Genomic DNA, 13,412 nt, shown 5'->3' with positions numbered 1-13,412 from the left:
GGGGGTCCGGGTTTGGTACGGGGGCGACACTGAGGGTTGCGATCCGTTGCCGGACACGGAAAAAGACAAAAAGGAAAAAAAAAATGTATCTAGAAATTGTTTTCTCCACATCATTTCCAATACTCTATTTTTTTTTTTTTTTTTTGCCTTTTTGTCTTTTTCCGGGACCGGCAACGGGATCGCAACCCTCGGTGTTGCTCCCGTGCCTCGCTCAGCCAGTGAGCGGGAACCGGTCTGTATGTGGGATCCGAACCCTCGGGCGGGAGCGCCGCCGCGCTTCCCAAGCAGCGCACTTATCCAGTGCGCCACCGGGCCGGCCCCCCAATACTCTATTTTATATCCTCCTCATTGAATACCTTCGAAATACCTGCAGGCTATGTTCCTTTTTTAAGTTGTGTATTTTTCTAATTCATTTCTCATATTGTTCCCAGAGTTATCTTCCTATAATACAAATACGATCATGAAACATCTCCGTTCAAAAAATTTCAAAATTTTCCATTGACTTTTAAAACAAAACTGTTTGGAATGGCATTCGAGGCTAATCATGCCGTGAGCTAATTTTCAGATTTATTTCCAATTAAACCCCACCATGAAACAAACTCTAATAATACTGGATTATTTTCCATTTTCCAAAAATATCTGTGGCATAAAAGTTGAGCCATTCTCCCCACTCACATCCCTATCCTACAATGTTCTTGAGGAACAAATAGGTGGTCATAGTTTGGCTGACAACCGGATTTTGCTTTGCCAAGAAACTTATGCAAGCTGTCTGGATTTTAAGAAGGGGGAAGGGGAAAAGGGGACCTTAGCAAGGTGGATAGAAAGACTGCTGAGGAGATCCTGAACAAGAACCAGAAAGAATAAAGCAAAATTATACAAGAAAAACTTTGCAGAAAGAGTGGAGTTTTAGGCTCTTTTGCTGTTTGACTCCCTCCTCTGTTTTCCGATTAAGCCTTTAGTAAGTCTATGTTTCTAAGCAATACTCTCAACAATACTGAGTGGCCTGGTCTGAAGGTGTGCATGAAGTGAGTCCAAGAAGAACTTGGGCTCCATTTAACTATGTACATGGTTGCCCCATCTTTATATTGTAAATTTTCTTGAAGACATGAATCATATATCATAGTAACTGATCTGTGTTTATGAAATTAATTTGAATTCTATCCAGCTCTATCCTGTATTTCTCCTATAATTGCTATTTTTATACAATCTCTGTATTCTAGCCTCCCAGTCTCTCACAAGTATAATCAGTTGAACAAATGAGTTGGCTCCCTGCCAGAGTTTTATCTCCTATATAATCCTATCACTGTCACCAACATAGCTGTTCTCAGAAGAGTTCCCTGAGCCAATTCATTCATTCCCTGAATCAGAAGTCTAAATAGACTCTTTAGAAAACAGTTATTCTATTAGATATCTCTCCCACTACCGAACAACTGTTCTTGGATATGGCCTTTTCTCCCATTAAATAGCATTAGATATAAAATATTTTTAATGAGGCTCATAACGCTCCATCTTCAAAGCTCCCTACCACTGCAGTCAATTAGAGCATGCAATTGATACTTAAAAGAAAATCATGCCTGGAACTGTTCTAACACTGCCAATTAACAAGAAACGCAAAATCCTTGTTCTTATTGTTGTCATATTCTAGTACAGGGAGAAAACAAACAAATATAAACAAAAATATCAGACAACAAAGTTATGAAAAAATAAAATTCGGTGATTTCATAGAGTGACTATTTTAGATTTGCTTGTGTACATTATAAAAGTGAGGCAACTGCATTCTTCTGAAATACTTGATCTGTGACCTGAATGACAAAAAGGAGGCAGTTATGGAACTATCTGAGGGAAGAACATTCTTGGCTGAGGGAACAGCTATTTTAGAGGCCGTAATGTAGAAATGAGCTTGACGTGTTCAGGAAATAGCAAGAAAGGAAGTATAAGGGGGAAAAGATTTAAAATGATGACAAAAATGCAAGCATGGGATAAATCACCTGAGATCTTATAAGCAGCGTAAGAAGTTTGGGTTTCTTCTAAGTGAGGTAGGAAGTTTTTAGAAAGTTTTAAGCATGGGAGTAATGGATCTGATTTACATTTTATAATGACTCTGGCTGCTGTGTGGAGATTAGATTGTAAGGGAGCAAGCGAAAAATTAGGGACGAGCTAGGTGGCTCTTGAAGAAGTCTAGGCATGAGAAGATAGTGACTTGGACCAGGGTGGTCTAATGGTAGAAGTAGACAGATGTGAAATATGTTTTGAAGGAAAGAAGAATTGGATGGATCAGATGTGATAAGGTGGAGGGATTGGGGAGGGGGAACAACAGAGAAGGAAGGAGAAGAATCAATAATGACTTCTAGGTTTTTGGTTTAAACAAAATGAGATGGTAAAGACTAGGAAGGAAACAGATTGGGGGTAGGAAGACAATCAAAATTTCTGTTATAAAATTTCACATATGAAATTTGAATTGTTTATGACATGTAAGAGGAAATATTGTTGATAGCTGGATATACCTATCTGAGGCTCATTGTCAAGATCAGAGATGACAAATAATCTTGCGACCAAGTGAAGACATTTAGGAAGAGTGTGAAGAGGAGAGAAGAGAAGAGAAAAAAGGGAAGAGAAGAGGGCCCACTGATATTTAGAGGTCAGCAGAGGAAGAGTCTCTGAATTGTAAGTTAAAGCAGAACACTAACTCTTCTTCTCCACTGAGTTTCAGACACCTACATCCAATGCCCATTTTATAATCACTACCAAACAACTAAGATCTTTTCCTATGTAACCGTTTGTAGAAATTCTAGGATTCGCCTGCAAGCTACTGGTCCAATATGCCTATTTGTTCTAAGACAAATGTTTCCAACAACTTCCTTTTTGACTGATACTTTTTGTGCTTCAAACCACCCACCAGTCATTTCCAAACTCAGCATCATCTGACTGCAGCATCCGGATGTTCATGCTTTTCCCTGATGGTACAAATCCTGTTGTGACTTTTGTTTGGGGGGATGTATGTGTTTTGTTTTTGTTTTTAACATTTTGTTACTGATTAAATTCCATCTCAGTAACTGGAGAGCTTCTTAAAAGTATTTTAGATAGAAAACCTGGGCACTTAGCTTAGTGTTCACCACTATTAGTTAAAAACTTGGTAAATTCTTGAATTTACCAAATGCTTCATTTCTAAAATATATGCCAAAAGTTCTGGAAAAAATGTTAAGTGAATGAGTGAATTGACACATTTGTGTAATATGTACCTGAAAACTAGGAGTTGGATCAGACCACTTTATCACCCAGAGGTATTGCAAAATGAATAGTTTTTCTTTTCTCTGATTTGATGGTTAAGAATTGTGTGTGAAAAAACAAAAAACAAAAAGAAAGAAAGAAAAAATAGAAAAAAATTTTGTGTGAGAAAAATAAACTGCTAGTATCAATCTTCATCCTTCTCTCGCCTCCCCAATTCCTCTTTCATTATAAAAGTCATCATTAAAACCATTGTCTGCATATAGTTGGTATTTAATAATTGTGCTGCATTGAGACTTTTTGGCACGAATACTCAGTCACATCAGGTGTCTCCAGAAGGAATAGTCACCTCAAAGTCAGTGTTTTACTGAGCTGTTTTACTGTTTTACTTAGGACCACATTGCTAGAGCAATATGAGTAGTCATCCTCCTCAAAGAATGTGTTTTTCAAAGTGGGGTGTATAAAATGAAATAATGGAGAGCAAGAAGGAAATATTAGACTTTACATTTATATTTTGTATCTAGAAAATATAAAGGGATTTATGTTTTTCTAATACTTAATTACTAACACTGTTGTTCTCGATTGCTCTAGAAGTCAAACATATAGTATATAAAGTGGCCCCAGCAGGACTTAGCAGCAAGACCCTCATAAATTCATTTTATTTCCAAGTATTATACAGTGTACCATAGTTTATGTGCTACCCAGAATTTTGTCAATGTGGTTAATTTTTATAAAAGAGGAACTTTAAAATAATAATACAGCTTTTGTAATACTTTGTAATAAGACAAGGGCTGATTATGAAAATCTTTTTACCACACAGTAACCAGTTCACTAATTATCTTGTAGAAAGGATTGTCCAACTAAATGCTAAGTAACTTACCTTTTAAAAAAAATTGACAAGTGGTACCAATATGATGATCTTTTCTATAAGTATAGGTGTCTGTCAGCTTTAAAAAAAAATAACACTCTTAATCAGTTCCTTCAAGGTAAAGGTGACATTTTTAATAATGAAGGAGAAAGTGACTGCTGTGACTGCTGTCCAAATGACATTTGTGCTACAGAGAGAGAATTTTTAAAAGATACTTGGAAATGTTCCATTGTTATGTAATTTTGTTGCTGAAAATAATTTAAATGTAAAAACTCTTAATATCTGCACACTTAAAAATGAGTAAAAAGAGTTTTTAAAATTGTTTTTTTTAAATCTTCCAAATGAGAAGTTTCAAATGGGTTTTGAACCAATTTCTTAAAAATACAAAAATGCCATAACTTATGATTAGTTTTCAAGAACAACTGACTGATATTGGGGATGATATATATTTGCTAGCTGAATTTCAACAAAACCTTTTGCGTAATTGGGGATGGAATTGAAAAATGAGTATCATGATTTAGCAAGCACAACTAATGGTGTACTTCGACCATCTGGCTGTACTTATTTTCATGAGATAGGATAGCTCTTTCAGCTAAAAAAGCCATTAAAACCAACATGGGAATAAACTGAACTTTGAACCAGACCCCTGAGACACTAAATCACAAGGTGTTAAATCAAGATTTTAAAAATCGATTAGCTCTTTTAAGCCAAATTGCTCTTACCAGAAAGGACAGAAAGGTTGTTAACCCATTGATAAACAAAATAATTTGAAAACTATTATTTAGTTTATTTTTGTCTCATGGTTTTAGAAAGTATTATATATTATTATAATACAGTAGAACATTATTAAATATATACAATTAATAATTATGTAATTACAATATTTGAGAGTGTTCAAATATTTTTAGTTAGGGGTACATGATCAAAAAGAAATCTGGGGCTGGCCAGTTAGCTCACTTGGGAGAACGTGGTGCTGAAAACACTAAGGTCAAGGGCTCAGATTCCTATACCAGCCAGCTGCCAAAAAAAAAAAAAAAAATTTAGAGCTCATTGCTTTAGTAGAACCAGTCCTGTCATGCCTCAAATTCCTGTTTACCTCAGACATCTTTGGAAGTACAAGTCCCACTGTCATCCATTACAACCTGCTGTTCCATTCCCATACTGCTCTATAATCTTCTAAATTGACTGAATCCCTACTCTTACCGCAAACTTTCCATTTCACCCTAAAAATATTCTGAGTCTGGGATCATTAAACTTCTTGTTGTAGCTAATCTCCATAGATGTTTCCCAGTGGATCATACTGCCTGATGCTGATATCATTATGAGTCCCATCCCTTCAATATGGACTTGACCTGTTACTCACTTTAATCAAGAGAATGTGGCAGAAGTGATGCTGTGCCAGTTCTGTCTCTAAGCCTCAATAAAGTCTGGCAGCTTCCATTTTTGCACCTTTGGAAGCTCTCAGCTGCATTAAAAAGTCCAACTATGCTGCTGGAAGTTGGTGCAGAGAGGGAGAGAGAGAGAAAAAAAGAGACAGAACTAGCCATCAGATATGCTAATGAGCTATCTTGGATGTTCCAACCGAGTCAAAGCCCCAGGTGATTTCAGCCCCATATGACACCATGTGAATCAGAAGAATCAGCCAGCTGGGCCTAGCCAACCTACAGTGTCTTGAGAAATCATTAAATTGTTTTTTAAAGACATTGAGTTTTAGCACAGTTTATTAAGCAGCAATAGATAACAGAATCCTCTCTTACATACTTCATCTTCTGGGAACTTTCCCTTCCATTTTCTGACTGTAAAGTAACTTTCCACTTGAGTACAGCATTTTATCCAATAGCCCTCTCACATGACATTAGCTTTTCCCCTCACACCCCACATACTACAGGGCTAATAAATAGAGTAGGTATTCTCCATGCTCCCCCTGTTGTCCTCTTGCAGACGCTGCTCTCTTAAAGTTCATGCCATGTGGCTACATCTCTCTCTAAGTCTTGTTGCGACCATCTGCTGATCTCTTGGCCATTCCTCTTTACTCAAAAATGACCTAGCTTCTGCCTCACACTTTACTCCTACATTGTTTTTTAACATGCTCTACTATTTCAATATCGCAATCCATGTGATGACTCAGAACCTTCCTCTCAGTTTCTTGACTTCTTAATGTTTCCTCTACTCCTCCTCAGCCACCTGCTACCATGGTTATACCCTAGAACTTATAAACCGAATAATCTCTGAAATTCAAAATTTTTAAATTTTATCCTTTCAGTTTACATGTGTTATTACCTGCACTGCAACCATTCTTGAACCACTTCAGGATCTCCAATAAGCAATTAAATGTTGAAGAAAACAGCACAACCAGGTTGACATATTACACTTTTCATCAATTACAAACTTTTAGTGGACATTCAACACTGTCCAGCAATACTACTTAATTTCTGCCTTAGGTTTGCACTCATAATTTTGGACTCAACTACTGCATGCTCTCTTCTCTCCTCAAATCTCCTACCTCCCGTGCCTCTTTTCTTACCTTTGTCAATCTGGAAAAAGAACCTCAGGCACTGCTAAAGTATCAGAGAGTTTATTTAAGCGAAATACACATGACTGCAGTCCAGAAAGACACAAATTCAGGAAGTCTGGAATCACGTGCTCTGATTTGCAGACCAGGATTCAGTATTTTTATAATCATAGAGAAGGAAGGAACAAAGGGGAAGAGACGAGGCAGCCTCTTAATCAGTACATCAGGTTTTCCACTGGTTACACAGTATTATATAGGGTAATGATTGGTTCTTGGTTACATCCTATGTACACATGTATGAGTAATAGTACATATTACATCCTATGTACAGATGTATAGTAACAGTAAAAGATACATTTTTCAGCCTTCCTAAGTTAATAAGTAGTCTTTTTAGGCATTAGTAAGTCTGGTTTTAGGTAAAAAATAGTCTTGTGGTAATAGTTCCAGAATGTGAGGACATGACTGCCATCTCATTCCAGACCTCTCAAGGCATTAGTAATGTAGGTGACCTCACTCATAGAAGATATCTGGCTTATCACCCTCCATTAATGACAAAACTTCATGATTCATAAATAAAATAGAAGTTATTCAGTGGAGACTTTCCATCTTAGTGTCATCAAATCTACCGACCCATCTGTATCTGTATGTTCTTTACTCCTGTTACAAAGGTTCATGTCAGGTGTCCGTCTCTCAGGCCTCTATCCCCACTAGAGCTCTTGGTCCCATCCCCTCTTGCCTTTCCAAAAGTTTTGTACCTCCTGTTATTGTCTCCTCCAGTTATTCTGTCTACACTGCACCACCAATGGATTATTCCCTTCAGTATAAAAACAAAAAATCTTTCAAAGTTTCATCTTCCCTTATTATGTCATTTCTTGCTCACTTCCATAGCAAAAATTCTTTTAAAAATGTACATAAGCAATTACCTACTAATCCTTCTTTAAACTCTAAATCTGGCTTTCCTTTCCAGTATTCACAAAAATTATTCTTACCAAAACACCAGTAATCTTTGCATTGCCAAATCCAAGGTGTATGTTTATGTGGCCATCTTTTTTTCTCTCTCAATTTTCCTCATTTCAATACATAGCACTACCACCCATCCAGTCACTGAAACCAGAAATCGCATAATAAACCTAATTCCTCCTTTACTTTCTCCCCTAAATCCAACTGATCAGCAAGCCTCTAGACCTCTAATCCTCTTGTTTTTCTCCTTCTCCACCACAGCTACCCTGGTGCAGCCACAGCATATCTCACCCTGATCACTGCAACAGGCTTCTAGAAGCGTCCCTTATTTCCACTTGTCTCCACAGCAGCCAGAGGGATCTTTCCAAATTGTATATCAGTCTTAGCTCCACTGCTGAAAACCTTTCAATGCTTTCTACTTGTACTTAGAATGAAGTTCAAACTGTGTCATGGCCTATCAGACCTATCTGATGGGAGTGTAAGGGTAATATTTATCTCCCCATTCCACACATTTTATAGACAGGAGAGAATTTCCTTTCCATAGGGAGAAAATCATGGAAACATTCCTGGTCTCTCTCAGTAACTGCCTCCTCTATTCCCATTCCTTAGTACTGCTTTCTTCCCTTGAGAGGAAGAGAGAATTATCTCATTGGTGAGACGGGGAACAGAAACTGAGAATGTGTGGCTCAGAAACGTCTTGGGTTCTCTCAGAACAGCTTAATTGTCCTCTGCCATTTGGTAAGTAGCCTGCCCCTCTGAGGGAAGTCTGCAGTTCTATTTGGCCTGGGACAAGACAAAGGTAAATTTATTCAGGGTAATGGCTTTGGGAGGGGTATTAGGACTCCCATTTTGTGGCAGTTCTCTAATCAGCAGGATCAATAATAACGTTGCTATTTTGATCTCTGACTCCTGAGTCCCATCTCCCACTTAGTTCTAAATTCTGGAGTAACACAGAGGAGTTTTACTTATTGGCACCCACTAAAGCCCCAATTTCTACATTATTTGACTCTCACTACCTCTACACCATCATTTTTTGCCATTCTCCCTCTTTGCTAGACTTCGATTACTCTGGCCTCCTTTCATTCCTAAAACATAGCCACAGTTTTCCTACAGCACTTGCAGCTCCCCGTGCCTGGAAAGTTCCTCCTCTGGCTTTTTGCATGATTGGCTCCTTCTTATCTTCAGGTCTTAGATTAATTATCATGTTCTGAGAGTGGCCTTCCCACACAGTGTTACATAAAGCTGCTTCCCCACTGCCATTTTTGTCTGTCACAGCTCCTTTGATAATATTATTTAAATTAAAATTACTTAAATTACAGTAAATATTGCTTTCTTTAACGCGCTACTTCTTTGATATCCTTCCAATCTTATTTCCCAATATGCTCCAATATTTACCCTTTTTTATGATCTTATGAATATGGCATATCTGTGCCTTAGCTTATACTATTTCCTTCTCTTGGAAGAGTTTCCTTTCTTCCCATCACCTCTAAATAAATTCTATCCATCCTTCAAGTATCCTCTCCTTATGAAGCCATCTTTGATTTCTTTGACTAATTTTCTCTGTATGTTAGCATTCACAGACTTAGGACATTTTCTAATAGGAAGAGACTTAAAAAATACACTTGTCTTACACTCTTGTTTTGCATGATATGTACCTATAGCTATTTCTTATAGCATCCAGTACCATGCTGAGCTCAGAAGAGATGCTCAATATCTCCTCGACTGATTTTGAAGTGGTGTGTCCCTTCTAAAAAATGTATATAATCTAGGTCTACAGTTGTTTAAAATGTGTAGACATTAGTTTGAGGTCATAGACTATAAAAAAAGAAAATTTAGATTTCACAAGATTTAGAAAATGGTTAAGATAAGTAAATGGGGGGAGGGGGAGGTAGGAGTTACAGCAAGGTTAAGATGTCAGTTGTTCAGCCTGAACTAACCTAACCTCACCAATGAGGTCTTTTAAAAATAAATGGTTTAGGCAGAAGACTGTTCAGTGCCAAATCATTTCTTATCACTGCAAAGTTCAGTTAACTACTCCAGTGAGATTCCCTTATATGATATATAGAACATCATGGGGAAGAAGAGGCAATCAGTTCTCTATTATTCTTTTTTTTTTTTTTTTTTTGTCTTTTTCCGTGTCCGGCAACGGATCGCAACCCTCAGTGTTGCCCCCGTACCGGACCGAACGGGATTGCAACCCTCAACGTTGCCCCCGCGCCTCGCTCAGCCAGTGAGCGGGAACCGGTCTGCATGTGGGATCCGAACCCTTGGGCGGGAGCGCCACCACGCTTCCCAAGCGGCGCACTTATCCAGTGCGCCACCGGGCCGGCCCTCTATTATTCTTTTAAAGAACATTCTCTCTCTTCTCTTTCTACTTCTTTTGCTCTACCCCTCCCAGTACCTTTCCTTTAAAGAACTTAAATCACCTTTTAACCTCTTTAAGGTTACATGCATCAATGAGATTAGTTATGTTATAAACCTTGCCAAAATGTACTGCCCCGATCTTTTCTAATAGACATTTTACTTGATACTTTTTCCCCAGTTCACAGCTATTTAGCTAATCATAAACCAATTTTCAACAGAACTTGTTATCCAAATAAATCTGTGATACTTTATGAATATAATATTTCCTGGATAGAATTTAAAAACCTCTTTTAGAATTTCCTCCTCTAAAAACTCTTTCAGAATTTCCTTCTTTATTTTGTAGCAGGCCTAATCAAATACTGACCATTGCCTAACCTGTAGTATCGGCACCAGTATATTGATTTCTAGAAAAATCTCCTAGGCTGGCTGGTTAGCTCAGTTGGTTACAGTACCGCCTTGTAACAACAAGGTCAAGGGTTCAGACCCCTAAACTGGGCAGTTGCCCCACCACCACCAAAAAGAACTCCTGACATCAGGAAAATACTTTCTAGCTGTTTCTGTGATCAATAACCAGAAGTATTATCATAACAATTTTTCAAATATATGAGTTTTTTCAGGGCAGGGACCATAGTTTATTTGATTTTTTTTAAGTCCCTAGTGCATATCGTAAAGCCTGGTACATAACAGGCACTCAAGAAATCTCCATGAATTATACGAGTGGATGAATACAAAGTTTCCACCCAGAAGAGGACTTATAGTTTAAAATAGAAACAACACACAGAGAGCAGGTATCATCTTCATTATATTCACTCAATAACTAATTTTACTTGGTGAGGTGCTCGAGTTTACAAAGAGAGCAGTAATACCATTCTTGCTCTTCTTCAGGATAAAATCTCTGAAAGAATGAAGACTTTCATTGATACAGCAAATTTTTATTAATCAGTTGCTATGTGTTAGCACTGTTCTTGGCACCAGGGATATAATGCCAAATAAGGCTGACAAAAATTCCTGCCCTTGGGGAACCGACATTTAAATGTGGGTGACAGCCAAAAAGCAAAATATATATGAAGGTACTTCAAAAAGTTAATGAAAAGATTCATATTATCTTTTAATTTTATTTTTCCACAAACTTTTTGAAGTACCCTTGTACTATCTTAGTGATGAGGAAAACAACAAAGAATGGAAATAGGGATATGAAGGGGAAGGGAGAATTGAAATTTTAGATAAGATGGCTATGGAAGGCCTCAGACAGGTAATTTTTGAATAAAAAGATAAAGGAAGAAAGTAAAGACATGAAAAAATGTTATATTCCTATAATAAGATAGGACAAGAAAGATGAGGGCAGTGGAAGTAATGTGTGTGAAAGGAGTAGGCATTATACCAGTCCTTAAATGATCCACTTCTGCATGTAGCAGTTAGTCTTGGGTCTCATTATGGTTACACACTAGAGCACCAGGACTTAGTTTATGCCTGAACAACCTTGAGGTTTTAATTGGTTGAAAGGCTGGGGGGATGGCTTGTGGATTCAAGCAGAACAAAAAAGGCACTTAAACTAGTTTCAGTTGGGAGGTCACAAAGCCACTTTAGATAGTTTTGCTAATTTTAATTCATACATCCAAATGAAATATAGAAAAAGATGCTCTATATATAGTTAGAAATGGAAATAGCAGGAAAAGTAAAGGAAGTGAATTTTCCAATCTGGAAGAGATTAATGAAGGTTAAGGAAAGAAAGAGGGACAAAAAATGAGGAGCAGCAATACAAAGGCCCGGGGCAGTCTTCTGGAAACTTAAAACAATTAATGTGGAACATGGCAGATGTGGGGAGGGGGAGGGTGGAGCTTGTATTGGTGTGTTATAAGTTGAATTGTGCCCCACCCCCATTCATATGTTGAAGTCCTAACCCTCAGTACCTCAGAATGTGACCTTATTTGGAAATAAGGTCACTGCAGATATAACTAAAGTTAATGAGGTCATATTGGAGTAGGGTAGACCTACTCCAACATGACTGGTGTCCTTCTAAAAATCGGAAATTTGGACACTCAAGTACTAAGAGAGAACCCGGTGTGAAGACTGGGGTTACCCTGCCTCAAGCCAAGGAACTATCAGAAATTAGGCGAGGCCTGGATGAAATCCTTGCCTAGTGCCTTCAGAGGGAACATGGCCCTGCCTAGACCTTGATTTCAGACTTCGGCCTGCATAACTATCAATAATTTCTTTTGTACCAAGCCATTCAATTTGTGGTACGTTGTTACGGCCGCCGTAGGAAACCAATTCAGTGTGTAAGATTATTTTGAGGAAAACAGGAATAGCATCCTTATCTTAAAGAGTGAGGTGCCTGATTATCGTGGCATTGGAAAAGTCCAATATCTTTGATTTCTGTAGTTAAATTGTGTTTTCCTGTTTTACCAAACCTCTTTTAAATTATTGTTTCATTTTTTGTTTTAGGAAAATCACATAAAATCAGCTCTCTGCTTAACAAATTACAGGGCCCCTTCTGACTTGTGTGCTTACAATATCAGTCATACAAACAAACTGATCCGACTCTGACAATGGAGAAAAACAAAAAGCCGCTTCTCAACACTGGATTGAAAGAGTAAAATCTGAAAAGGGAAAAAAAGAAACATCGATTCAGCTATTCTTCCTCGCACAGACTGTACCGCTGACTGCGCCCCTCTCCCTCGCAGGACTGCGGTCGATGCAGCCTCAGGAGAGCGACCTGATTCCTCGCCCCAATCACAGAGCGGTCGGGGCAAGACCCGGGGCGGAGAAACGCAAGGTTTCCTCCGGTCTCCTCCCCCAGGGCAGATGACCGAAAACCAGCCCGGCCTCGCGCGCATGCCCGGTCGGGAGGGCGCCCTCGATCCAAAGGGAGCGCCTCGGCTCAGGTTCTCCCCGAGACTGACGAAGTGGCGGGAGCGGGCGGCGGGCCCCGGGACCGCGGAGCCTCCGCCGGGCTAGGTTGGCGGTGCAGCAGCCAACTCAGTTGGACTTATACTTTCTGACCTGGGGGATGTTGTTCCTCCCGCGTTCAAAGGGACCTGGACGAAGCTGGCATATCCCGGAGGGGTGGAGCCCGACGGCACCCCTGTTTGAGGGTCTTTCAAGCGCCCTCCGGGGATTGGAAGGCCGCGTTCCTCCAGAAGGGAGAACGACAGTCTCTGAGGAAATCCCGGGGCGGCACTGTCCTCGCTGTCCGGACCTCTGTTTTTAAACTAGGCACACCTAGCACAGCCTTAACTGTCCCACCGATATGCCCGCTAATATTAAACGCCCTCCCAGCAGCCAGCCCCCAGCTCCGTGCCCAGCGTGCGTCCTCAGGAATACCCTAGAGGAGTTGGCCTCATCGTCTACACGTCCATTCCAGCTTCGTTTCAGAGCATCCACTTTGCTTCCCACCACCCCTCAGGGTCTGAGGCGGCCCAGGGTCTTCTCTGAAAAATTCCCGCCGCAGCAGCCGGATCATCCTGTAACGAACAAGGGTCC

General features: G+C 39.4%; 1 protein-coding gene across 1 annotated transcript in view; it reads right to left on the bottom strand.

Moving 5' to 3' along the window:
- Positions 1–12,766, bottom strand: part of STPG2 (sperm-tail PG-rich repeat containing 2) — a gene marked incomplete at its 3' end in the record, with an annotated part of 145,085 nt that extends 132,319 nt beyond the window's left edge. Inside the window, exon 1 of the mRNA XM_008592030.1 lies at positions 12,587–12,766. Within this exon, the coding sequence (XP_008590252.1) occupies positions 12,587–12,766 (180 nt within the window). The remainder of the gene's footprint in view (positions 1–12,586) is intronic.
- Between the last annotated feature and the right edge of the window lie 646 nt (positions 12,767–13,412).

This window comes from Galeopterus variegatus, unplaced genomic scaffold (genome assembly GCF_000696425.1).
Source record: "Galeopterus variegatus unplaced genomic scaffold, G_variegatus-3.0.2 Scaffold7517, whole genome shotgun sequence".
NCBI classification, from domain to species: domain Eukaryota; kingdom Metazoa; phylum Chordata; class Mammalia; order Dermoptera; family Cynocephalidae; genus Galeopterus; species Galeopterus variegatus.
This window is presented reverse-complemented; position numbering and strand designations above follow the sequence as displayed.